The 26608-nt window shown below is 41.5% G+C and overlaps 2 protein-coding genes across 4 annotated transcripts in view; one reads left to right on the forward strand and one right to left on the reverse strand.

Moving 5' to 3' along the window:
* adam22 (ADAM metallopeptidase domain 22) overlaps positions 1–26608 on the reverse strand; it is a 52974-nt gene that overhangs the window by 9752 nt on the left and 16614 nt on the right. For both annotated transcript variants that reach the window (XM_047597942.1, XM_047597943.1), the window contains exons 5-22: positions 22081–22163; positions 18804–18867; positions 8939–9005; positions 8710–8786; positions 8182–8256; positions 7788–7859; positions 6545–6711; positions 6371–6455; positions 6009–6099; positions 5860–5911; positions 2442–2541; positions 2241–2312; positions 1857–1949; positions 1011–1091; positions 871–921; positions 724–787; positions 498–603; positions 283–402 (exon numbers count right to left, since the gene is read on the reverse strand). In XM_047597942.1, coding sequence (XP_047453898.1) covers positions 283–402; positions 498–603; positions 724–787; positions 871–921; positions 1011–1091; positions 1857–1949; positions 2241–2312; positions 2442–2541; positions 5860–5911; positions 6009–6099; positions 6371–6455; positions 6545–6711; positions 7788–7859; positions 8182–8256; positions 8710–8786; positions 8939–9005; positions 18804–18867; positions 22081–22163 — 1520 coding nt within the window. The remainder of the gene's footprint in view (positions 1–282; positions 403–497; positions 604–723; positions 788–870; positions 922–1010; positions 1092–1856; positions 1950–2240; positions 2313–2441; positions 2542–5859; positions 5912–6008; positions 6100–6370; positions 6456–6544; positions 6712–7787; positions 7860–8181; positions 8257–8709; positions 8787–8938; positions 9006–18803; positions 18868–22080; positions 22164–26608) is intronic.
* On the forward strand, positions 9885–13686 carry cldn12 (claudin 12). 2 transcript variants are annotated; one of them, XM_047597945.1, is made up of 3 exons: positions 9885–10026; positions 11274–11540; positions 11638–13686. In XM_047597945.1, the coding sequence occupies exons 2-3, from the start codon at positions 11322–11324 to the stop codon at positions 12508–12510; spliced, it is 1092 nt and encodes a 363-aa protein (XP_047453901.1). In that variant the 5' UTR covers positions 9885–10026; positions 11274–11321; the 3' UTR covers positions 12511–13686. The 2 variants fall into 2 exon arrangements, with proteins under 2 accessions (XP_047453901.1, XP_047453902.1); XM_047597946.1 differs by having other exon boundaries at positions 9922–10026; positions 11225–11540.

The following is a 26608-nucleotide window of genomic DNA, read 5'->3' on the forward strand; positions in this document are numbered from 1 at the left end:
GGCTTGCACTGTACGCAGTACACTAAGTATTTTGTATTTCATGTCTTCATGCGCTTAGTTATAGAGTAACTTATGTTATCAAAAATCCCTTGACAACAAATCATTTCCTAAAGGGCCCAAAAGTGAGGGTGAAACTATAAACTATGGAAAAAATGAATGGAAGTCATCAACAGTCATCAAGTAGAATATTATTTTAGAGATAGAGACCCAGCGAACTAAAGAAACATGTCTTTTTATAGTCTATTAGTTTTGCCTTTGAATACTTAAGTCAATGAGCTGTACCTGCAGTCCAGAGAAGCGCTGTGTCGGGCCACTGAGAAAGAGGTCAGTCCTCCCTGCAGCTCTCCCAGTCGTGGGGCAGGCGAGATATTGGAGCAGAGCAGGTAGCCACAGTGAACATCCCTGAAGTGCAAAGGTGCAAACGCAAATCAGTTTGAGAGAATAACCCAGAAGCGCGTGCAGCGGTACGTATCAGTACACAGCGAGGGCTGGCTTACTGTTTGTTGCACTGAATCCAGGTGTCCTTGTCCTTCCCACAGTTGCCTTTTTCCGTCCCCTCGATGTTCAGCTTCTCGTAGCAGAACTTGTCAGCTGCCGTCGCCTCTGAGAGAGACCCAACGCAAATAACTTTGAGTGCGAAACATCAGGGACCTCGTAAGTGGCAGCAATATTTAATTGCGCGAGACCTCCTCTGCAGAGATGCATGCGAGATAATACACTTACTCTCTCCCCAAATGTACTTGCACTGCCTGTCTTTGGTTTTACACCTTCCATTGAAGCAGCGGCCCTGTAAGGAGAGAAATATATTATGTGACTTTTAATAAATTAAAGCTTTTATCTAAGATCTCATACAGCCATCAGACATCGTACCTGGTCTTTTTCACATGTGTAACCATCCATCTTGTGCACATTCGGTGGACACTGCAAGAAGCAGAGAAGGCCTCAGTGCCGCTGTGACATGAATCTGAATATTTGCACATGTTTATACGGCGAAGGAAGCCCGAGCTCACCTGGCTGGAATTGCCTGAGCAGTTTTCTTGGATGTCACAATCATTCACTGCGTCCCGGCACACAGCTCCCCAGACCTCCATCTGCAGCGGCACACGACACAGATCAAAGAGACGGCAGGGGGAGGTTGAGATCAAGCCGCAGTGACAACTACGCCAACGTTTTATCTCGTTGACCATTTATTTTGGTGTATGTCCATAATTCTATAGCAATTCAAAAGGCAGTTGGGGATTAAAAAACAACAACAAAAAAAAAAAAAACGCATATTGTGACAGTGGCAGGGACAGTTCAACGTTGCAGTGTAAGAAAACGCATGCAAATTGTCAGAGTTTGTATATTTTGTATCCTCTTTCAAATTTGATATTGTCTTTTATTGTTTTTTGTATATACTTTTTACCTAAGTCTGTGCTACTGTCACAAGGTAACTTCCCACACATGGGACAAATAAACGTTGTCTCATGTTAATTAAGAAAACGTCCCCATCAATTTGACAACACATCTTACTCACACGAGCAAATACAAGTCCAGCAAATAAATGCAGCACAAATAACCCGGAAGGACCCCATACAGCGGGTCAGAATAAATGTTTAATTAATGCCTTCAAACGGCAAATGAATTGTGTGTTTTGATGGATTATCTCAAATGAAAGGCAATGTCATAACTTTAATGGCCGTTAATCCCTTTGTGGGTCCCTGGAAACATTGCTCGTGTCCTTTGCTCTATTTGTGCTGCATTTGTGCTGTTGTTGTCAGCATTTGCAGCACATGTACTGTCGAACTGATAAAGACTTTGTTGGTTTGTTTTTTTACTTTGTGTTTTATCTGTTTTTTGGCCTTTTTGTTTTGTACCTGGCAGTTGTTGCAGCAGAGTCCGTTGCTACAAATGGAGCCTTGAGTCAGGGTGCAGTTCTTACAGCAGTTCTCTCCTTCTCTGGCACACTCCTAAAAGACAAGCAAAACCAAAACTGATCTCAGTCGTGCTTTACATCATGTAATCGGTTTCAAAAAGAGTTCTCTGTGGACGAATCCACCGGAAACACGAGCCTCGATTTCTCCAGTGAAATTAATTCAGTGCTTCACATGCATCCTCTCAGACTACGCCTGACACAGCAGGTGGTTTTCCTGTCGGGTAATTAGCCCATCGTTTTGACCTCGGATGATTATTAAGTTAATTTTTCAGAATACATCTCCCAATTTGTATTCATCAGTTCAGCTGCAGACGTTTTAACTCACCGCTGCGTTGCCACAGTCACACTCCTCTCCTGGCTCCACGAAGCCATTTCCACATTCTGGAGGGTCCAGCAGCTGAGTGGAACAAGGTCAAAATGAATACACAAATTAATATATGCATGTGAAGGTGTGTGTGCGTGTGTGCGTGTGTGTGTGTGTGTCTGTGTGTGTGTGTGTGTGTGTGTGTGTGCGTGTGTGATATACCTTCAGGGGTTTGTTGAACAGACAGGCTCCTCCACCGCTGTTCAGAAAGTTATAGTACTCCTCCACGTTGCACTCAGAGAACTTCTTGGGCAGGTAGAAACTGTTCAATACAACCACAGAGTATTATGTTGTTACTGCAGATCAAATACATAAATATTACTGTGAGAGAGAGAAGGTTTGCTCCAAAACAACACTAGAGGACAAAACATTTAGCAAATAGTGTGGGGAAAATACAGCTTTAAGCATTTTTACCTATATAATAAATGTTTACCTTTTCTTTTGTACCATTACACTGTATTACTTAAAGTTTATATTCTCTAGTACAGACCTGAGCATTGTAAAGTTGAATTTCTTACCAAAGACACCATAAATATTAAGAGTATCACAGGTTTACAATACTCACAGTTCAGACGAGATCCTTACAATAACATGGGGACAGATATACAGGACAGCTAATGTTGTGAGGATCATATGGAGACGTGGTGAGGGATGTGAATGGAGACGCTCTGTTTTTACTTTGTCCTGTGAATTACCTTTAACTCTTAAATCCAGTTATTGCATTATCACAGTCTCTACAAAAGGCCGCATTAGTATTTAATTCATTTTCACAAGATGCTCAGAACAGTGACGGCATCATCAACTCTTTGATGTGTTCCAGGTAATTTAAAATAAACAGGTGAAGTGCAGCCAGGTGACACATTTACTTGGAGCCTGAAGTGAACAAATGTGTTCAGAATCACGGCTGGACTAGTTTAATGAAATGCCCAGCACTAATTCTGATGATTTAAATGAAATCAATCAACACATCAAACTGAGCAACAATTAAAAGTGAGTGTATCCTCTTCCCCCGTTAGGCCTGATCCTGATTATTCTGGAGACACGTGTTCAGCCAGAGTGGCTCTGACGCTGCGGCTCATCGGGACTGTCAGAGGAGACAATGCAATAACAGAGAGACTCACTGGGAGAGAGTCGGAGTCTGTATATTTCTTATGTAATGTGACTGAATGAAGGCACCTGTGGTGATGATGAAGGTTGTAGAAGGTGCCAAGTAATGATGCATTGAGGATGGGTGAAGGGCACTACAATATTTCATAAAGATTTCCTACAGTAATTAGGGTTCAAAGTCGTCCCAGCTGTTATCCGCCATTTGTACCTTTGATTTCTAAATTTGTGCCAGGGCTGAATCTTGTTAAAATTTTGTAGCTCTCATCCCCTTTTAAATTATAGCAAGGGGTGAAGTAAAGATGAGACATGCTTGGATGATTCACCAGTCAATGGGAGAAGTAGAGTCGTTACTGTATTATTATTCAGCCATGATAAAAAAACACTTTTCTTTTTCACATGAGACCTTTGGATCAAAATATGTATTATTGTAGAATACAAAAAATAAATAAAACACTGCTGTAAATGTTACACCTTTAGTACATAATCTATAATAGCATAGTGTACTAGGCACCACATGTATGTAGATTCATCACTTCAGCCCCCTGGTGGCTGTTAGGAGTCTTGGCAACATCTACATCACACAACCACTGGTTCATCTCTGCAGCACTTATTAAGTGTGCAGAGTCCATGACATGTCGGTGTATCCTGTTACAGCACATTTAATTCTATATGAATAAATATACATATTTTTTTCCTGCTTTTCATGGCAACATTGGCTCTTTCGTGAGAAGAAATGGAAAGGACATACAAGTAGTTCATACTTTCAGAGAATAAAAGTACTGTTTCCAAATCCTAACTCAACCTGCAAGCATATTCAGACAGTGTGGTTTCTACAAGAACTGTGTCTTTTTTACCAAGTTCATGCGAGGTGTAGTTAGGATTTAGGATGCTCATAAAAAGCTGCCACACACACAAACTGCATAGGAGTACACGTTGCATACACGAACAGACAAATCCACCCAGAGGCACACTCAAGTACATTCAATCACACATGGTGGCTAAAACCTGTGAAAAAATGTGTGAAGATAGTTAGTAGTAGTAGTAGTAGTAGTAGTCGGGTTGGTGAGATCAGGCATGCAGGGGCAGAGGGGAAAAATAAATTTTCGTCAATGGACATGACTGAGGTCGCGCATTGAATACAAATGTCTGAAATACCATTGACTTGATATTAGAGAAAACTAATTGGGGCCGGGTCCATTCACAGGTGACAGGCTCAAAAGAGCGGCCTGCCCTCTGTCATGTGACCTTGTGACGTCAGAGCAGGTTTATCCTGGTGACCCATAGATTTGGAGTTAGAAGGTTAAAGGAAGTGTACTGTCTTTAAAAGGGAAGTGAAGGGGACTGAACTAAGATGAGAATGACATTGCAGACTGTATCAATCGGTTAGACATGGACGAAAATAAGTAATGAAAAGTTTTGACTTTCGAAGGGCAAGAAGTGGAGAAAGAGCCTTTCAACAATTAGAAAAGACAACTTAATGAAATTTCCTTGGCTGATCAGCCCGCCAAAAGAATACATATTAAGTACATGTGAAACTGTACAAAACGATTATGAAAAATACAGCCAGTGTTTCACAAACAGGACATCAAACTGTATTTGTTCATATCAGTTAAATAAAAAGAGAAGCTGGGGCCACGTTGGCCGTAGTGCTGTACAATGAAACAGGAAAGGTTGTGATGACTGACAACCTCCTCCGAGGCAGCCAGTTGGTTCAAAATCAGCACAAGCAACGCTCTAGCAAGCTTCTGCTCACCTGCTGTCCCATTCGGGATAGAGGGGAAACGCAAGAAGTATTTAAGAAGAGGGGTATACAGTAGGCACACACACAAACACACAACACACAGCCACCTGCAGACAAGTACACACATCCATATGCTCGCTGTGGCAGGACGCCAAGCAAGCTTGCACTGCACACAAACACATTTTAAGACAAACACTGTCGTAAGTCCTGCGTGAAACTGACAACAGAGAACATACACGCGCTGATTTATTGTCTAGTTTCTAATCTTTGCAAGCAAAAAAATGACATAAGACAGACCTGGTGAATGAAGTTACTGTATATAATATGAAGAGACACAGTATGTCTGATTAACCTGGAGTGACTTCTAGTGGTGAATTATAAAACTACAACAACACTCCAGAGGATGGATTCACTGAAATCAGCAGATTTAAACTGAGATTCAGACAATTAACCAGTTTATAACAATAAGAAGGCTTAAATTACTTTTAATTAAATCTAATTACATAGAAAATATGTGTAGGAGAACATTCGAAATAGAAATTGCCCAACTTGATTTGGGATAATAGCCATCCATTCCAATAGATGTGATAAAACAAAACCATAATTTATAGTGTGAGTAATGTCGCCTCCAACTCAACACTGTGATCACAATCTGTGGCTCAGATGACAGATTCAGTCATCGGCATCTGTGACAGATCACATGACTGATGGTTGTGAGGTGCACTGACTTACCCAATGTCATCCATGATACATCCTGCCCAGCGATCGTCACACTTGCATTCCCCTGGAACAAACAAGCAAACGTTGCCAGTCACATCAAAACCAGGATTTAAATGATTGCTCGTCATTAATAAAGAATTCATTAAGGTTTATCTGGGTACCATTGAGGATCCTCTTCTTGTCAGAGAAGATGCCAATGTTCTGTCCGACAGACTGAGCCAGAGTTATGGCCATCTCATTTGTTTTCCCATACTGACGGAGAACCGGGAATAAAAGTATAAGCAGAATTTTTAATTAGTTGAGAGTGAAAAATCAATATAAATGATAGGAAAAATAGACAGGAATGCATGCACAGCACTGATGTGGAAAATCTAAATATGCCACATTTAATGAGAGAAAACAGAGCATCTAGCTGGTGTTCAGTGTCACTTTGAAATAATGAGATTAGCACATGACTGTACTCCATGTAGCCTGCATATTGTCACTAATTGTCCCTGAACCGAAGGTGAATTTGGAAACTCACCTCATTGACCCCCCCTCCTTTAGTAAGAGAGCAAACTCCTCCCATATAGGAAGCTCCACCCCAGCTGCTATGAAAGCGATTCCCTCTGAAAAAGGACAAAGTTGTGCATACATTTAATAGAAGGGAGTAGAAAACGCAACACAATAAATTCTCCTTTTGCATATCCAGACTCACGAGAAGAGGTGAACAGAGTCAGCTTTCTCCTTGATGAAGTCTTTTCGGTACTTCATGAACTCCTTCAGAGTCACCATGGGGTCATCGTCAATGTTAAACTTGTTCTCGGCTAACCAGGTTTCCATCGCAACTAGCACAATCCGGGTATTGAGCTGTTCCCTGAAAATCTGGGGGAATTAAAGTGAGGTTAACACCGAGAGGTCGTCTTTTAAAAGTCACAGAGCTTCGGGTACTAGAGGAACTGAATGCGCCAACATGACATGGAGGGATCAATATCATAACTGGCAGGCGTGCTTCACACTCATCGACATCCCCAGCTGTTTATTGTGACAGCGGTCGAACCGTCAGTGTGATCCGTCCACCAGACAGCAGCACATCACGGGAGACCAGACAGTCAACAAAGGTAACAGTCTGAAGGACGGAGCAAGAGCGAACGCGCTGACAAATAAAAATGTTTGCTTTCATAAGACGGAAATCTGTCGGGGCCTCAGGCCAGACAAACACGGGAGAAGAGCAAAGCTTCCAAAGTTAAACTGAACGCCAAGAGTCTGTCTCAAAAAGGAAGTGGTCAGTGATATATGCTTGGCTCAGTCCAAATGTGACCCCTACAACCTGACACTGCCTTTGGTTGTGAACCTCTAAGGAGAGTTGTGGTGTGGACGGAACGACAAAACCTTCTGACGGTGAGTCTGCCCCAGGTCTGTGCTACATGTTATTCTGCCTCCGTCAAATCATTTCACTACACTTTCCTTTACTTTTCTGGCTGATGGGGAAAGTACAACACGTCAGGCCTCTTTTCAGGTGCAGGGAAATAGTCGTTGGACGTAATAAATATTTCCTTCTGTTGGAAATCGATGTGTCCTTCCCAAACAGGGCCTACATATGATCATCTTCAAGGACACAACGCAAAGCATGACCTCTCTCCAGCGTCACCAGCCTATCAGTTTACCGGCATGACCCTGCAGCAGGTCAGATTTCAGTAACACAGCACACAGACGTGGCTACAAATAATCATTTAAATATCTGCCTCAGTACTATTGGGAGGCTGTCTCGGTCCTCTGACATCTGGAAACTAATAACTGGCTGGTTAATGGCTGCTCGCAGCATATTATGAGCCAGGAGAGGCTTTAAATGGAGAGAGTGAGGTTGGTTAAATGAGAAATCAGTGCAATGTGTACTCAGCTGTAATACCTGGGAGTGCTTGTGGCAAGCTTTCCAAGAAGAGAATCAATACAATTCTTACCATGTCAGCTATATTGACCACTGTCTTAGCATTGTTGTTGGTGTGCCCAACGGAAAGCCGATGCTTCTTATACTGAGGGAAAAAAGACAAAGAGAGAGAGAGGAGAGGAAACAAATAAATATGGGACTCATTACTGGAAAAGATCAATTTAAGCCATCTATATGTACAAAATGTCTGAATGTTTGATTTTTAAATGATGTTTGACGCTAAATATATTATATATCATAGCCAAGCATGTTTTGGATCAAAACTGCACAACACAGGCAGCATTTAATGTCCAGTTTTCAAGAGTCAACCGAACTGTTTACTACCTTGAATTCTAACGTAACGTCAAATTATTTTACTGCGTCAAATTTGCATATTCACATCAACCTGCAACTAGTTAAAAGCTTACCATCAAATGGTCATTGATCACCATTAGCTCGATGTACTTGGTCTCATCCTCAACGCTTCGAGACGAAAGTGAAGCCTGAGAAAACAGTGTCGTCACGTTAACACACACACTCCCAACCTTTGCATATCAAGGAGAACATCAGAACAGCACAGTGAAGCACAGAAGCCAACACATCCGCTCAGTCACGAAGAAAAAAAAAAGTAATCATGAAACAATAAACATGAATTTTGCTAAACCAGGTTTGTCTGCAGCACTGAAAGCTCAGGGACGCACAGCTGCAGAGACATGTGACTGAGAGAAGACGAGGCAAGAAGCAGCCTGCATATTTCATGAAGAAGAAGAAAAAGAAGAAGAAGTGACTACTGACTATGACTTAAAATATGTAAAACATATGGGGCCTGCATAGTTGGGTTTAGACCAATAACAAAAAAAAAAAAGTAAGATCTTCTCATTATCTTACACTTTCAATATACTCATGCACAAAATAAGTCCATCAGAATCCCTCGTCTGCTCATGAAGAGGATTTACCTGTCTCTTTTTTCTCCTGTGAACAACTCTTGATCCAGGAAACGGAGGGCTGGGGAAAGGTGGCTCCGGTAGATCTCCTGGTAAACAAGAGACGTTTATTTCTATCAATAAGGAGCAGACAGAGACACGTTCTACGTGCACCTTGAATTCAAGTAAATCACAAAACCAAACAGTCATTTTGCTTCAACAAATATCAAATGGAAATTAAATTATTCAGCCATCATCTTACCACTGAGGAGATCACCCAGTCCCTCTTCCCCTGCTGATTTATATATCATATGGATGCGAACATCTCCCTGGTAGACACAAAAAGAAGGATTTAATGACTTTGTCCATCAGACAAGAATCTGAGATGCAGGCTTTTCCTTCATGGTCCACAAATTTCTTTATCCACTTGTATAAATCTCTGCCCCCTCTACCAAGACGATGGGCACAGGTGGATAGAGCTGGGCAAATTGCAGAGCCATCCCCCAACATCAGTACAACGTACACAACCTTTTCACATTTTTACATGGAACAAATGCCCTTGTGTGGGAGTCAAGCGGCTGTGTTCATCAGAGGTAAAACTTAAAAAGTAAATAAATCATTTCCATGCTGCTAGTTTTATCAGCAACCAGACTGAGATCAATTCCAGTACTGTCAAATCTTTATTAACGGCATGAAATAGCAGCCTTGCTTTGAATGAATTAGTTTACACATATAATCGAAGTTGGTCAGTTAAGCTGGGACTACTTGCCAGAGTCATAACACAAACTAGACGAAAATAAACAATATATAGTTATTAAAGAAATGTTAAAGTTGGGTACAAAACATCTTACAAAATACTTAATGGGAAAAAGAATGAGATCAGATAACTTTTATTATCATTGTACTGTCACATAAACAAGTCACCAATCTTATCTTATCATAAAAAAATATCAATGGCAGACAACATGAAAGACACATGCGTGTTAAAATTTAATGCCAGTGTTTTTGACTTACATTTAAGTTTTATGCGTAATATACCTTGAGACAATTTGATATTAAGTATTATTAATCCATTTGAACCTAACAATCGATATTTAATATTCGATTTAATATTAGTGAACAACATCAACACTAAGTTAATAGTTAACCCTCCCAGTGACTGTATAGGGTTAACAACAACAACAACAACAACCACCACCTGTAGGAGGAAACGACTCCTACGTCCTGTTGACTCTCGGAGAGACTGAGGCCGCGGTGGTTTGGTTTGTGTTCACAAGTGTGTAAAAGGGATCCGGGGCGAAAATGCTGCCGCCTTCGCTGTAAACACGGTTAAACATCTGGATATATACGGTAATGTACCATTATGTTAAATGTTCTCATGTTTTGAGCTTCGCGTTAAAACAATCGGGATGCAACAGGTTCATGTTACTGTTATGCTAAGCTTTTAGCTGCCTGCTAGCTGGCTAGTTAGCTGACGTTTAGTTTGTTCGTACTAATTAAATCATCTTTATTTGTATAATTGGCACAAACGATTTTGCTGAACACGCTGGTTTACTTTAGATGTATCGTGGGTACCGTCTAGTTAGTGGGCTAAAAGACCTAGCACAGTAGGTGTAAAGCTACCGATAGTTAGCCTAGCACTGCGGGCTAACTGGCTACTCAGTGTAATAACCACAACTAGTTAAATATCTGCTATTACACAGGTATGATTCATCTTCAATTCCGCAAAACTGACCTGACAGTACAGCACGTCTTCTGTTAGTCACATCTACTAAGTCAATACCACGAAGCCAGAATATATATAAACTATTTAAGAGTTGCATTTTAGTTAATAGGAATTAAATATTTAGGGATTATAGTCAAATGTGATGCGTATTTAAAGTTGAGCAGAGTAAAAAATACACAGCAATAACCACAAATAAATAAATTAAACACTGTTCAGAAGTTGATAACCTTAAAAAAGCTCTCTTTAGAAATAGTGTAGGATTTCAAGCTGTTCTTGGGGTGGTGACCTCTGCAGAGAGGGGTCCATGCTTATCTTTAATTTTGAACCAGGATACAGTGTTTAAGGCGGCTTTAAGAAACTTGCCCAGAGACCAGAAAGTGATTTAAACCTTAGTGAAACCTAAACCAACTCCAGGATCGACAGCAGCTATGCAACACACATGTACAGTCCACTCTCATCTTTTTGGCTTTGGTCAAAGTAGGGCAGCTTTATTTTATATAAAAGTAAGAGTAGCTGCCATCATGTCACGTTGGCAGGTTCAAGTTTCCAATTCAATTACTTATTGTTCAGCTGTATCGTCTATTCACTGCTGTATGGACACTCTCACTGCAAGCTCAGCCATCAAGTCATCCTCACTTTGTTTGCTAATGAAATGAGAGCATTGTTTCTCTGGGACAGCAGATATTGGGTCAACTACACTGTGGTGAATAGAAATGCAGGGGGAGGTGGGGGGGTGCCCATAGCTAGGTCAGCCCGTGGCACAGTTAGATTCAGTACTAATGGGGCCATTTGGACAAACTTGCATAACCACGTTATTTTCAGGAGTACTGACCAGCCTCTGCTTTCTGTCGAACCTCCTGTGCGTATCCAGGATCAGGATCTCTCCTAGAAGCATCACCTGCAACTGCAACAACCAACCATGTCGTGCCGGGACATCCACGCCACCAACGCTTTCTCCTTCATCATTGCATTTGTGTCTGTGGGTGGGATTGTTGTGGCCACGGTGATCCCTCAGTGGCGTGTGACCAGGCTCGTCACCTTCAATCGCAACGCCAAAAATGTCAGCGTCTACGACGGGTTGTGGGCTAAATGTGTGAAGCAAGACGGCTACTCGGGATGTTACTACCATGATTCAGAGGTATTATCAGAAAATCGTTCTTCTGTTTGTTTGTTTTTTGTTTTCATTTATGCTTCAAGTGATTCTAACTCAAAAATAAATCCTCTTTTATTTCCAGTGGTACTCTAAAGTGGACCAGTTAGATCTGCGGCTCCTGCAGTTCTGCCTCCCGACGGCCCTCACGTTCGGCTCTCTGGCCTTGCTGCTGTGCATGGCCGGGATGTGTAAAACCTGCTGCTGCTCGGACAAGCCTGAACCGGACATTAAAACGATTCGATTCCTGGTGAACAGTGCGGGCTGTCATCTGGTGGCCGGGACGTTCTTGTTTCTGGGCGGAGCCGTCGCCATCGCACCCTCAGTGTGGTTCCTGTTCCGCACCAAGGAGATGAACGCCAGATACGACAACATTTTCTCAGATGGATTCGCCGTGTACGTGTCAATAGGCTGCGCTGGGGGACTGATGTTGTCCGCGCTGCTGATGTTCATGTGGTACTGCATGTGTAAGAAGTTGCCTTCACCCTTCTGGTTGCCTTTACCCTCCATGCCTACCTCCGCGTCCACCCAGCCTCTCACCGCCAACGGATATCCTCCTTCACCAGTTTATGGCCCACAGCCCTTCCCACCTCAGGCGTATCCTCCCGCGGTGATCGACGCACAGCCTTACGTGCCCATTCAGGGCTACACGCAAAGTGTGATCGCCCCTGCTGCCCCACAGGTGTTCATGCCTCAGCACTCTGCTCCAGAGGGGTATGGTTCAGAGGTGGGAGGGACCCAAGCTTACGGCTACGCTGCCTCGCATGCTCCCTCTCAGAGTTACGCTCCCTCTCAGAGTTACGCCCCGTCTCAGAGTTACGCCCCGTCTCAGAGTTACGCTCCGTCTCAGAGTTACGCTCCGTCTCAGGGCTACGCGTCCAGCCACGTAGGCCACCGCTACTCCAGCCGCTCACGGATGTCAGCCATAGAGATTGACATTCCCGTACTGTCACACTGAGACCACGTTTAAGGCCTCTGTCGGTAAACCCCCATATTATTCACCACTGATATAACTAATAGAGTATGATTGATGAAAGTTAATAACTCGAGAGCTATTTACAGACTATAGAGTGATGGCTTTAAAGATTCTGTCTGTCGGTCCAGGTTTGTAAATTGCTGATCACAGAGGATGAGAGTCAGTCAAAACAACCCTGGAGGTACAACACTATATGAAGGATGAGATTATTTGTCTAAACAAATATGACGCTAGCACTAGTGCAAATCTCTGTACTCCATTTAGTATTATGGAAAGGGAAGAAACTAACTTTTATTTACAGCTCAGGACAGACACTTCAACCAAGCTTGTTTCACTATTTACCAGCATCATCAAGTTTCTAATTTCCTGAAGTGGCCAATGGACCAACTTTCTTACTGCTGTTACCAAGTGGCTTAATATAAATTCTAACCCTTTTCTTAGCTCGTCCTCAGATGTATTATTTTCTGTTACGTATTTTGTTACTTTACCTTCCTACTCAACTTAATTGTGCTGGTTTCCAGCTAAGAGTATGGAGGTATTCTGTTGTCACTACTGAACATAACACTGACATGCACCACTAACTGGATCACCTGTCTGTATCTTATTTGTCGATTGTCGTAGTGTGAATTGTTAAAAGTGTCACTGTGCCATCTGAAGAGCAGCTGTTAGAGTTTTTTTCAATGCACTAATTATGTGAATACCATGCCAGTTTACAGTGCCCCCTTTTTTTTTCTTTTTTTTTACTTTGAGCATTGTTTTAAATGTACGTCTTCTTCTAACCATAACCAACCACAGCCTTCAAACAAAAAAAGGGGAGATGTTTCACCTGTCTTAATCTGACGCATGAAATGGTATTTGAAAAACTCTGTTAAATTATAATTATGAACTGTAATGTCAGAAACACTAAATGTGGTTTCAAAATGTGTCTACTACTGTGCTGTTGACATTTGCTAACTTAGCTGTGTGTGGTGGTTCAGTAGTTTTAGTCCATGTGATGACGCCAAATTCAATTTAGCTGCCTCTGGTGTATTTTTTCCTATTGAGCACTGGCGTGCATTTTTATTGTCCACTATGTTATTCTAAAGTGAAATTGTAAAAGAAACACGATTTTCTACACTGTCATCTTTTTATTTCAAATAAAACTAAAATCATGACAAAGTGTGTGCCTTTCGACAAACAAGACCAGGAATGATAAACATGAAACCGATGAAACCAAGCATCATTTAAATCAGTCTGGATTATAAATCCAAGGACATGATTTGCTCTTATGTGCTGCTGTGGTAGTTTCCACTGGTTATGCTAACACGTTTAAATAAAAGTAATATCTGAGAATCTGGTTTCAAACAAATGTCTCATCATAAAACATTAAAGGCCACTTATTTACTGTGGGACGCTGAAGTCGTTTATATCCTATTTAGTACCTTTGATGCTATTTGCATGATCGTGCCTCTTACAGTGATTAACAGTAATACTGAAAAAATGACCTCGGTGTCAACTAAACAGCAATTTTAAAGCAACTTTGAGAGGATAACGACTTTATTTGCTCTGCAGACAAATATTGAAGCTGACAGCCTCCAGATAGAAATTAAAGGCAATTAACAACACTAAACATTCAATTAAAATACAGTTTTAGCGCTGCTGTGCTTTGTCTTATCTTTGATGTAGTCCAAGCGGACGGAGCATCTGAATTAAAAGCCACCAACGTAAACTGCTGCAGTTATAAATGGAACCAAATCCTTTGATGTGACTCTCGAGAGTTTAGCGGTTGATGATTAAGAAGACTCGTAATTTGAAGCAGTGTTTGACAAAACCGCTCTGGTATTATTTGTTGCGCACACACGCAGTTTCAGAAATCATTATCAGAGCAGCAGAGGCTGGATTAACTGTTGTAAAGTAACAGCTTCTCGCCCAGGCCTCCTTTGTTCTCAGATCATTTCTACCTGCCAATAATCTCAGTTTGGAGATATATATACACAGTGTACGGACTCAGCAGGTTGTGTGTAGTGATGGAGATTAAGGGTCTGTCCCCATATGGGATTCATACGTTGTGATGGAAAGAAACGGGGGCAGGGCCCAGGGTTGCCAATGGAAACGGGATCTCAGACACAGACTGCTGGCTCATGAATATAAAGCAGGGAGGGATAACATGCCTCCCACTCCCTCTGTGCATGTGTGAATGAACTGGTCCAGGTTTAGTAACATGAAGTTGGCTCCAGGCCACAGGGAGACCCCCTCCCCCCATGCCCCCCGCCCCCCTCTTTTTTTCTTTTTTAAATCCCATCAACTTCAATGTTATTCCCAGCTAGTGTGCCTATAAAAAATCCTCCCTTTGGCACCTAATGCAAACACCCCCACCCTAAATCCTGCCATCATCAATACGCACCCCCCTCATCACCCTGCAACTCCCCACCCTCTCATCTTCTGTTATCCCTGAAGCCTCCTCTCCTCTACCTCCTGCAGGTCAGATCCTCAGACAAGCAACAATAAAGCAAACCGTTTTCTGAACATAACAAGACGGAAATGCAGGAACGCTGAGATGCTAACAGTCCGAACCTCTGATTTAAACCTCTCATTTAAAAACATTTAAAATAGCAACAAAGCTATTTCTGTCACTTCACCAGCTTGTGAGTTCAGACTGTAAAAAATGTAAAAACAAACGCCTTTGAGCATAGCATCTGTGAGACTGTTAGCATGCTGATGCTGCACGTCCTGAACATTTAGAACAAAGACGTGGTCGTGCAGTAAAGCGTCAGATTGCTGCAAGACTGGAGACTTTTGGTCACATTGCAAAAGCTTCAAATAAACAGCAAATTGTCCACGTGTTATAATTTACGTAACAATGCAAATGTTACATTTAATTTCACTGCTCTTTTTGTTTTTTATCTTTCATAGTTGAAATACGCTGTAACGGTGAACTCACAGCTACTAGAGCATCAGCACAGAGACTTCACTCTCAGGACTTGTCTCAGTTCTCTCTGCAAGTCAATGGAAATTGGCATTTGTGCATGACCCCAAGGTGCAGGTGGGACTCGAAAGGTGTCCAAAACTCCCAGGCGGCTGGACATATGGTGTTTTCTGCAAATGCATATCAGCATCACACATCGTCCCTACGGTGTCTGCATGCACACACTCACACAGACACCAACACGCCGAACAAGTGCAAGCTTCATCGGCCCGAGAACATCACGTTCTTATCCTGTGAACTTTAATTCTGGCCTTCGAGGTGACTCACCGCAGTAGTTCACTTGTATACAAGCCGTGTAAACAACAGGACACTTTAAAACTAGTTCAGCTGCATGAAGTGACAGGAGCAGCTTGTTCACGACACATTTATCTAACGTCCTGTATAACTTCTTCTGTCTTGGCGGAAGAAGGACAGATGGATTTACCATATGGCCCTCAAGAGTCACGCTGGCTTTCCATCTCGACACAGCCCTCTCCCAACCACGTTTCTCTATTCTGTTTTTTAAACTTTCAACTACCCCAATTAGTGCAAAAGTCTCACAGTGGCATACGGCTGTTTGAATAATATAACGAGAGCATGACTGAGCGTGCAGCCTTTCAAAGACCTGCTTCCAGTGCAAGAGCCTCTGAATGTCACACGCTAGGTTTTTCCTGCAGACTTGCAGACCAAGTCACGTGTCGCAGGAGACAAAGAGACACAAATAAATGAGAGTGATATAGAGAAAGAGATACTCCAGTATAAATACTCCGATGTGAATCCAGAGGGGGAGAGACAGTCTGGATGGACTGTTGCCTGCAGGGAGCAGACGTCCAGAGTTCGGTGCTGACAAACTGACAGGGACTGCTGGGCCGGAGGGCAGCAGTGTACCCGGCATTAATATGCAGACAGCATTCCCAAACTAACAAGCCAAAAACCAATACTGCCGACGGAGTCGCGTACCTGTCTGCCAAAAATGTGTCAATATTCGTACTACAGCATGGGTAAATATGTGTTGTGATATTCTTAAAGAAGCACAATTGAGATATAGTATTTTACAGCTGAAGGTTGAAAGCTAAATGTTTGTTACACTGAAAGAAGAACAAGAAAATTAGAGTAAAAGTGGCAGTATTTCACCAATCAACCATTATGTTTAACCGCTTATTATGCGTTGAGCTGCAGGGGCCTGGAGGCTATCCCAGCGGACAGAGGCCGGCTGCACCCTGGACAGGTCGCCAGGCCAGTCTATCCCAGGGCAGCAGTGATACAGAATTTGTCGAGATCTCAGAGCTCAGCAAATAAGAAAGTGGGACAAATCCACAGATTACACACTTACATTCATTACTTTGTTATTACTTGACAGATCAGAATTAAAATGACTCATTTGGAAGCAACATAATCCATGTTAGTGTTAAAACTAGATATTATATTTTTATTACTATTGATGCATAAACGCATCATTAGACTTCAGTCTGGACACCAATGTGAACTAAGTTAATCAGTTAAATTGCACTTGATAACAAAATATGAAATAACAGTGAAGAACTTTTTCAAGCTGATATTTGACATTTTGTTTCATCCTACTTTTACTAATAATTATACTGAATACAGAAACACTGAAATATTTTTTTTAAAACGTGCACAAAGACTATGTTGCTTGTCACACGTGAAACGTTTTAATTAATGTGAAATGTTGAACAGACACATCTGTGACTGATGTTTTGAACACTGTCACTGAACACGACACTTTAGTGGTATTTTTAATATTTCATACACAGCAGCCGTGTACAGGAACTTAACTAGAAATAAAACTTTTCCAATTTGTCTGGATTTTACGTAACTGAATGAGCGAGGCACTGTATCTATGTAGAGGAGCAGAAATATTCTGAGTTTAGATCTACTTCTCCCTCTCTCTCTCGTCACCTGAATAATTCAGCCTCTCCAGAAAACATCGGAGAGGAACGATGGAGGCAGAGGAGAGGACGGAAAAGGAGGGCGTAGGAGAGGAAGGAGCGGAGAGACAGATATGACGTAAACAAGCATCCCTCTTTTTCCCCATCTTCTTTTTTATTTCAACCATTTCTCACCTCCACAATGCGCCCTTGCCTTTATTAAATTCACACTTCCTGGCAATAGCAAACCATTATAAATAAACCAGTTTCTCTTATTTTATGGTTTCTCTGCAGAACATACAATATTAAGCAGCTCAATTTCATTTTTCTCAACAAAGACCTCCCTCTACGCCCCTTCCTCCTCGTCAGGGATCTTTTGTCCGTCCATTCTCTTCATTTTGTCTCATACCTTCTCTTTCAGCTATTTCAGCCACTTTACACCTGGAACATCTGTTATCTGGTGTCTCCATCCTTTACCGATTAACACAAACATCTTCTGTAGGTTTTAATTAGAGCAGAAAGGACGTCTCTCATGAACCATATCTCTGTTTCGTTCTTTCTCTCTCATACTTTAGACAATCTCGGATCAGTCTTTTGGTTCTGGACCATGATGTTTGTAATTTTTATCGTCTTCTGTATTCTGGCTTTGTGACCCAGAACATCTCTGAGATCCCTGAGGTCTGTGTCTGAGTGTGTGTTGCATTCATGGTCCTGTAAAGACAAGTCCAAATGAGTGGTATGTGATCTGTAACTGACTGAGATTTCTCTCAGCTTCCTCTCAGGGCATTAACTCCCAAATCCTGTAATACCAGAAAAACGGCTCTCACCTGTGTTATTTCTATTCCAAGTGGTACTTCAGCATTTTCATAGGGAGAACACTATGAAGCTGTGGTGTGGCATTATCATTTGGTAAAAATTCTGATTAAATATGCTTTTTTTTTGTGACAGAAACAAATAAACTACCATGTCCCCTAGCCAGTTATAACACCCAACACCACGTGCGACGTGAAGAAGAATGTCCAACAAACACTTTGTAACTGAGAGTAAAAGTGTAAAGCGACGGCTCCATGTGGCGGGAAGACGGGTGCAAACGTTACCAAACCTTCAGCACTAAAAAACCAACCTAAGAAGACTGAAAATACAAGGGAGCCTACACTATGAATAATTGATAGTGTTAAATAACAGCCAGGCTGAAATCTTTTTAAAAGAGCATGTACTAAATATGTCGGTTAGTGAAGATAAAGAGGAACCTGAGCTCCTCAGAGGGGACTGTAGAGGACGACGAGACATAAAAATACTGCTGTGAAAAATGATCCAACCGCTGACAGCTCAACAGGACCGAGGAGCAATTCAACGCGAGAAGACGGATTGGTAATCCCTGCTGAGCAGAGGCCATCTCTGGCTTCTCGAAAGCCGCGCACACAGATTTGTAGAGTACTTACATTGCTGCCGTCCTGTCCTCCGGGCTCAATCATGTAGGTGTGATTGCCGTCAAAAAACATCCCACTGAACAGGACAGAGAGAGGGAGAGGAGAGGGCACATATCAGGGAAAGTTTCTGCAGTTTCATCCATCATCAAATGGAAGAGTTTGACTCCTCCTCAACAATCAACGTGATAGATTGGTCATTTCAGCGCCCGCTCAGGGGCTTAGTGTATTATTGGAGCATTTGTCAGAATAATAACTGTAAAGGTCTCCCACGAGACACGGTTTGGACCAAATCCTCTTTTGTCCTCATTGCCGTCCTCGGCATGCGTGAGGCCAGTGGTGGAGGACGTATTCATATCCTGTATTAAATACTCATTACTGTTGCTATTTTTGATCTTGAGATGTCAATAAAAGTCAATAAAAGAAATTGTACATTAAATATCAAAAATAAAAGTACTCAGTAAAGAAAATGTGAATCATATAATGTTGGATTAAGGTTACTGTAAGCAGCATTTTGCCACTGGTGGGGGTTGAACTGACTGAAAATGAAAGTTTAATTTCAGAAGATGACAAAGAAGTGCTCAATACGTGCTGAAAACTCTGTCACCTAGTAAGGTGACGACCGTAAGAGGCCACAGCGTTTTTGAACAAGCAACCGCTCTGAGAAGTTTCTATTTCAGCAGCTGGCTGAAGGTCTTCTCGTGGCTGGCATGTCTACATAAATGACACTTTAGCCATTAATTAAGTTCATCTGAAGCTTTTAGGAGATTGGTCGGGTCAGAGTGAAGTGAGAAGGGTAAACACCACAGGAACACTCAATCCTCTTTCTCTCTGAGATTTCTTTTACCCTTCAGCAGACGCTCTTTGTCCTGGTCCAACACAGCACTTAGAGCAGATTACACACAGTCAGAAAACACAGGTCAAAGAGTGGTTTTCTACAGAGCAGGACGTCACATGTAACATTTATTACATAAATTATTACAGCAGCTTTACCGAACGAGTAAAATGCATGTTAATTGATTTATTCATCTTATATTTTGGGAGATGGAATCACACATAATTAATCAGCGTCGATCAGCTCTGGTGGATTCAAGCAAGAAAATGTTAAATCTGCCTTGTCCAGCACTCTGAAAAGAGTACATGTGTAGTAACTGAAGTAATGTAATGTTTTGCACGAGTCTCTTAGTCATGACAGTGTACGTTTGTGGATTACATCAATTTGAAATTACACTTTGTTCAATCACAAGTTAAAGTGTGTGAGTTAAGTTTCTTTAGGTTTTTGTGCGTCCGACGTCACGTCTACCCCTCCTCTCACCCGATGACTATCCATTGTAAATCCATTGTGTTAATCGAACTTGCTAAGTTATGTTGATAAAACTAAATTAAATTGCCAGTTGAAGCAATTTGAAATTTAAGTCGGTCCAACAGTTTTTTTTTTTGTGGGGTCAGAGTTCAACATAAAGGTGATATCACAAATCTGTGAATGGGAAGATTCCTCTTACTTTAGGGTTACCCTTCCAGGGATGAACTCTTCTCAGAACAAATGATATTTACCCCTAACCTTAACTGTAATTATTACTTTAAAACAGCAGCAGAGAGGTTTTACAATATATATGCATTAAATGATAATGTAAATGGATTGCTTTTAGTGATAAACCTAGGAAGAATCAACGGGAGGTTCAGTTTAATGTTTTGCTGTCTGGTTTGCAAATTTATTGCTCAGGTTTTTAAAATGAACTAAAAAAAAAATCATCCATAATTCTCAATGTAGCTTTAAGGTTTAAAAACAGTTTTACATAGTTTTGCATAAGTTTCCAAATCCAAAGTGTCCAAAATAAAGACATGCAGATGATTCTCGATGACGTCAACACACTTCTGTGACACATGAGCCACGGATGTACGTTCAAGCTCTTGATAACCTGTGTGTGAATTTGCATTTCAGCCTAAAACTTTGGTGGCGTTTCAGCAGGGAACGTGAGTCAAGGATGAACTGACACCATGTTAGAGGACGCATAAAGCTGTTGGCACTATTCCTCCATACACTTTACAGGGTAAAGTTTGTGTGTGTGTTAGAGAGAGCGAGAGGGAGACAATGAGGGGGAGGAGGGAGTCCAGGGAGGTGCACAGTGATGTCGGGGGCTTAGACATTAGAGGGAGAGTATTTCCCTTATGCTGAGTCAGGTGTTTTACATCCTGCTCTGTCTCTCATACACACACACATTCCTACAGCATTGTTACAAATATTAAAAATAAGTATGACAGCAGCATCACAACATGCTACACTAACATCTGGACCAATTACTAGTGACTCATTGTGTTTTGTGTTTCATTCATGACAGAAGGAAACACCTCTAATCATGTCCATCACATTATAACGTATTAGTTCCCAAATATGCCGTTGTATTGAGCGCGCAACTCGTTCATCATCTACTTTGGATCTGATTAATTCATGACCCTGCTTTCTTTATTTTGCACGCACCATGATATAATTTGCTGTGCTGACAAATTTCCCACCATGCCGCCACAGTCCCATGAAATATGCAAACATCATTAAAAGCCGCCGCATGTTTTAGCTTTTTCAGCAACTATCAATCTGATTTTCGCCCCTTGCCATAATTAGCTGAAATTACATGTCTGCACTGGTTGCTTGGTTAATTATATTGAGGCAAGACATACTGCATCCGAGAACCGCTACGATACGGCGTAATGGATCGACAGTGAGTCATAATGTTTTCCAAAGCGATAATTAGATGGGATAGTGTACACTGTCAACAATTAAATGGCGGTAAACAGTATTAATGTCTTCGCAAAAATAACGTCTAAAACGGGAGAAAGTTACAAAGATGATCAGTCTGTTTTCACACATATATAAAATGACTTGTATAATTAAAACACTGTATAAGGATTAGTGTTAACCACTGAGCAGGTACCCAAGCGCTGCATTAGTCTTTGTTTTATTATTTATCCTAAATAATGACTGTAAAATTACAAACTAGTACAAAATATAACAGACACAATATACTTTATTGTTAAAAGATTTGACCAATGATGTGTACCAGTACTAGGAAGAAGTAGGGAAAAAAAAAGGAGACAAAGCCAGGGTGATGTCTGTCTGTCTGTCTGTTAACCCGTGCCATGAAAAATGCAGAGAGGCAGGGAGGGCCGCCTAAAACTAATTAAACTGACCTAATGAATAAAAGGGAGCAAGGCTCTGGCCCTGGACACGGAGAGGCTCCAGCAGCGGCTTAGAAAAACACACATGAAAATTCACATCCATATTACGTGTACTTACTGCAATCCATGACAGGTTGAGAGAGCCACGAAGGAGCGAGGGCAGTCTCTGACCTTTCCCTGATAGTAGCAGTGCTCTCCTCCCTGCGCACAAAACACACACACACACAACACGAGTTAAGTCGACACACACGCTTTTTTCTTCTGAAAACAAGAGAGAAATATTCCACTTGCCGCATGATCCATCAGGAAATGAGTCGAGGGAGATCAATCACACAGAATTCATTTGCTAATACACGCAAGTGTAAGAATGATCCAGTGCAAATATGCGAATGCACTTCATGTGTGTTTGTTTGGTGCTTTGCTCACGGAGATGAACCCATTCACATCCTACCATCTGTGTCTTGACGCCTCTGTGACTTCGCTCTTTCCCATCGCAACTTTTCCGCTGTAGGAACCCACGCCATCGGTCACTTGTAAATTTTTTTCCATCTCTGTCGAGCACTCATTCCAGCCGTCTACACTCTCTATCTCCATCTATCTATGGGTGAGTGCATCTCTTGCTCTATCTGCGAGCGTAAACACACATTTATTTTCAATAGACGCGTATGATGTCTAAGTGTCTGAGTGCTCTGCAGGCCATCTCTTGCTGGTCCATTTCTTTCTGCCTAACAGCCATTAGGCAGGAAGCGGGTCTCCCTGAGGAAGCGCAGCTTTTATCAAAGGATCAATTTCTGCTCCACCGTCTGATGCTGCGCACTGCAACGTACCTCTGCATCCACTACTACATCCAGCTCTCGCAGTCAACCCCGTCCTAATCTGTGTCTTACAGGTTTGTGTGAGGATGCACGTATGTGTTTGTTGGCATTACCAAACTACAAATACATGGGGAAACCTGAACTACAGCCATTACTATCCAACTACAACAGCCTCTGGTGGGCATTTTAATTCATCCCAAAGGTGTCGTATGTGTTTGAGGTCAGGGTCTGTGCAGACGAGCCAAATTCTTCCACATGCATCCTTCAAAATGTTTCTTTATTTCTCTGACTCAGGGATTGGCCTCAAACTGTTGCCGCGAATGTGGGAACACACTATTGTGAAAATATTGTATGGCATAGAAGTGCTTCTCCTTCATCTTTTAAGGCTTTTTAAAAACTTAGATCACCGTTATGGAGACTGCCTCCCGCAATATTATTTCCCATTTACCTTCATTCATAATTATTCAGATTTCTTGGTGATGGATGGATGAGAAGATTCAAACTACTCTCGTCTGATAAGGGGCAGGGAAGAACAGATTTAGTTCTGATCCTTCACACATCAGTGGAGCTGTCACAGGATATCAGATTATTGGAAAAATGTTTTTCTGATATATTTTTTGTGTAGACTCAAAGTAGTTGCGGGTGTTATAAACTATAATTGCTGACTCCCATAAAATTAAACCATGCAGAACGGAATTTGCCTCCTGGAACCAAGACTGAAACAGGAGATTGTACGAACACGCTCAAACCTAATGAATGAAGTGATGAAGTGAAGGATTTAGAAGGATTTAGCAACATTAATTTACAGAGAAACAAGAATGATTCATTGGTTACTACTATTAACATCATTATATTATTTCCATACTGACTTCACTATTAGAGGAATATTGGGAAACAATTTTTCCAAGTTTTTCAGTACTTATTTCCTTAATGTTAATTTTAGGATATCAGGCTCATATGTAGTATACAGTCATTCTGTAGAGCTTGATTGCTCTCAAATGAAGTGCTGAGAAGTGTATAGTGTTACAAACAAAGTGTGTGTGTGTGTCTGTGCATCAGCGTGCGAGGAACTCATCTGAATAAACTGTCATCATTGAATTATACGAGTGAAATTGCATCAGCCACGCTGAGACCGGTTTGTTTTTGTTTTTTTCTACTCTTGCTTTTTATGGTGACTTGCCTCTTCCCTCTCGTTCAGTCTCAGATATGTCACACTTGGCTATCATTTTCAAATCTGATTCTCGCAGGAAATGAAGAAGCGAAGCTACGAGTCCTCAGCTTTTCTCCGTCTCTTTGTTTTCCCGTTATCGCGTTAACAATGGCTAGATCTTATGAGAGTAAACAGCGGTGTTTTCCCTGACTGGCAGCGTAACGCGCAAAGGTGTGTGACAAAAGAGGCTGTGGAAGTGTTAGATAAACCTAACTGGAGCTACAGATGAGGAGAGAGAGGTTAAGTAAAGAGACAGAGGAGGCTATTTATAAGTGGCGCGGTGCTCTACTATCCCAGCGTCTCTTCTCCTGCTGTCGCCCTGAACCTTCTGCTCCACTTCTCCTCGAGGAGGAAGAAAAACCCAAAACCAAGCGATGTGGGTGCATCCTCAGCGTGTGTGTGGCTAAATATGTCGGATGTGTAATCTCCTAAGACCCTTACAAGAGTAATTAATCACCTAATCTAGACAACACAATGGACAATGAAGAGGTTGAGGTCAGATAGTTGGTAAACAAGTAGGACACGCTGCCCTATGAAAGTTTGTGAATGGTGAATCCATAATAAAGAGAGGTACACAACTATACATACATGTATTACAATAAAATGCACTGTTCATTAAAAAATACACATACTAAGCAGTGGCCAATCACTTTTCACCCAAACAGGAGATTAGTTTTTAAAGTCTAAAGTCCCAAAGCTCCACAGATCAACAAACATGTCAGACATTGAGTTGGCGAAATTTAAGTAAAAGGATGGACAAACCCTCTGCAATATGTCCTTTTAATGGCACAGTTTGACAGACAAGCTGGGGCTCAACAATATGAATCCGACCTATATGTTTATGATTGAGTATCTCTCAAGTGTAATTATTAAATAGATTTTATAACGAGGTGGAACAAGCTGAGTCAGTCAGACAATGAGGAATTAAATTATTTCATGTGGAATTTTAGCTCCACTTAAAGAAAGAGGAACAGTTAAAGGCACTATGCCCACTCATCACCCATGCGAGGAACAGTGAGACAACAGTTTAGAGAACGATATCAATTTCTCAGGTGGTGCAAAAGTGTATTATTTATAGTTCCCGTAATAAAGCTGACTCACTGTATAAATACTATATAACACTTAACTTATCCACTATGAAAAGTTATAAACTTTATCTCGTGTGATTCTGAATAGAATATCACTTCCTTAAGTTATTTGATTAACTATTTTGCAGTGTTTGTAACGTTAATCTTGACCGTGACGGCAATGTCGCGATACATGTCCGAATCATACATGATCAGAAGATTTTTAAGCCACCCCCGCCCCACAAAACACTCACATCAGATAAGGTCCAACTTTTCATTTGTGTTGGACGTACACACAACCTAATAATTTAGAAATCCATGAACAGTCAAGGAGAAATGATTTCCAAGATCTCTGTTGACCTGTAATGATTCAACCTGACGCTAACTAAGACAAATCTAAAGAATTACTTCAAAAGATGAAAAAAAAAGCTTTTTTGCAGAATACTATAAATAACTAATGATTTTTTTTTTCTAAATATTGACCCAAAGTCTCCATTACAGAGAGCCGTAGGATCATGTTAGCTTCAGCTGGTGGGATGTGTGTGGGACTGCTACCACATTAGCAGCGTGTACCTAGCGCCTCAATTACATATGTTCAACATGAGCTGAGAGGATTCTGACCTAGTTATCGGAGCAAAAGCTGTGTTACAGTGTCTGACGTGTTGACCTCTGCACTGAGCAGAGTAACAAACTGGGCTTGTCTCACATTAACCTCTGAATAGCACGTCATTAATAAAACGAAAGCAGCGTTTACTGTTTCCAATTAAAAAGGTAACGACGATAGAAAAACTACAGATGGAGAGTTTTGAATATTCATCTACACAGAGAATTAATTCACAGATCACTTTACAGTCAGTGCCATAATTACCAGTGGCCATATTATACAATACGTGGTGTAATAATCTGGATCATTCTCTGTGAAGTATCTAATATCTCGCTAATCTGCTACTTAGCTGAGTAAACCCTGACCATTATAATCCCTCCACTTATGTGATGTAACGCGACGCCTCAATGAGTGTCCTGTAACAGATTTTAGAGGATTATCACATCAATCTTAATCTCATGTTCGGGTTCAGTCCAAAGCCACAGATCCACTTGGGTTTCCATGAAAGTAAGACGAACAGAAGAAGCCTGGATGACCGGACGGGGCGCGGGTTTTCTCTGCGTTAAGACGGACTCATTGATTAACCAATAAAAGGATGTGGAGAGAGGGAGAAGAACCTGCCAGGTCTACAGGAAGTGCAGCTGTAAACTTAGAGCTGTGGACAAATTTCCATCGGTGCCAGTTCAGCGGCTCTGCTGTTTCCCGGAGTCAGGGAAACATACTGAGACAGCGCTGCACGTCTGTGCCCCCGCACTGATGTTAACATGTGATCTATGCGTGGACGTATTATACTGATCATGTCATCTGACAGATATTTACACTAATAATGTTTCATGTGTTGTGACTCAGCCAACATGACTGAATCTCACTGCGTGAATTCAGGAGGCTGTGCTGTGTTAGTGAGAATGAGTGAATAAGAGATATTTGAAAAGCACTTTGTACCGCTGAGG

The sequence above is a fragment of the Mugil cephalus genome, chromosome 11 (assembly GCF_022458985.1).
Source record: "Mugil cephalus isolate CIBA_MC_2020 chromosome 11, CIBA_Mcephalus_1.1, whole genome shotgun sequence".
NCBI lineage: Eukaryota > Metazoa > Chordata > Actinopteri > Mugiliformes > Mugilidae > Mugil > Mugil cephalus.

Excerpts from the sequence above, each read along its gene's own strand:
- cldn12 (XM_047597945.1), top strand. The coding sequence starts at position 11,322 with ATGTCGTGCCGGGACATCCACGCCACCAACGCTTTCTCCTTCATCATT. Across the intron at positions 11,541-11,637 it reads GTTACTACCATGATTCAGAG|TGGTACTCTAAAGTGGACCA; the intron begins GTATTATCAGAA and ends TTTTATTTCCAG.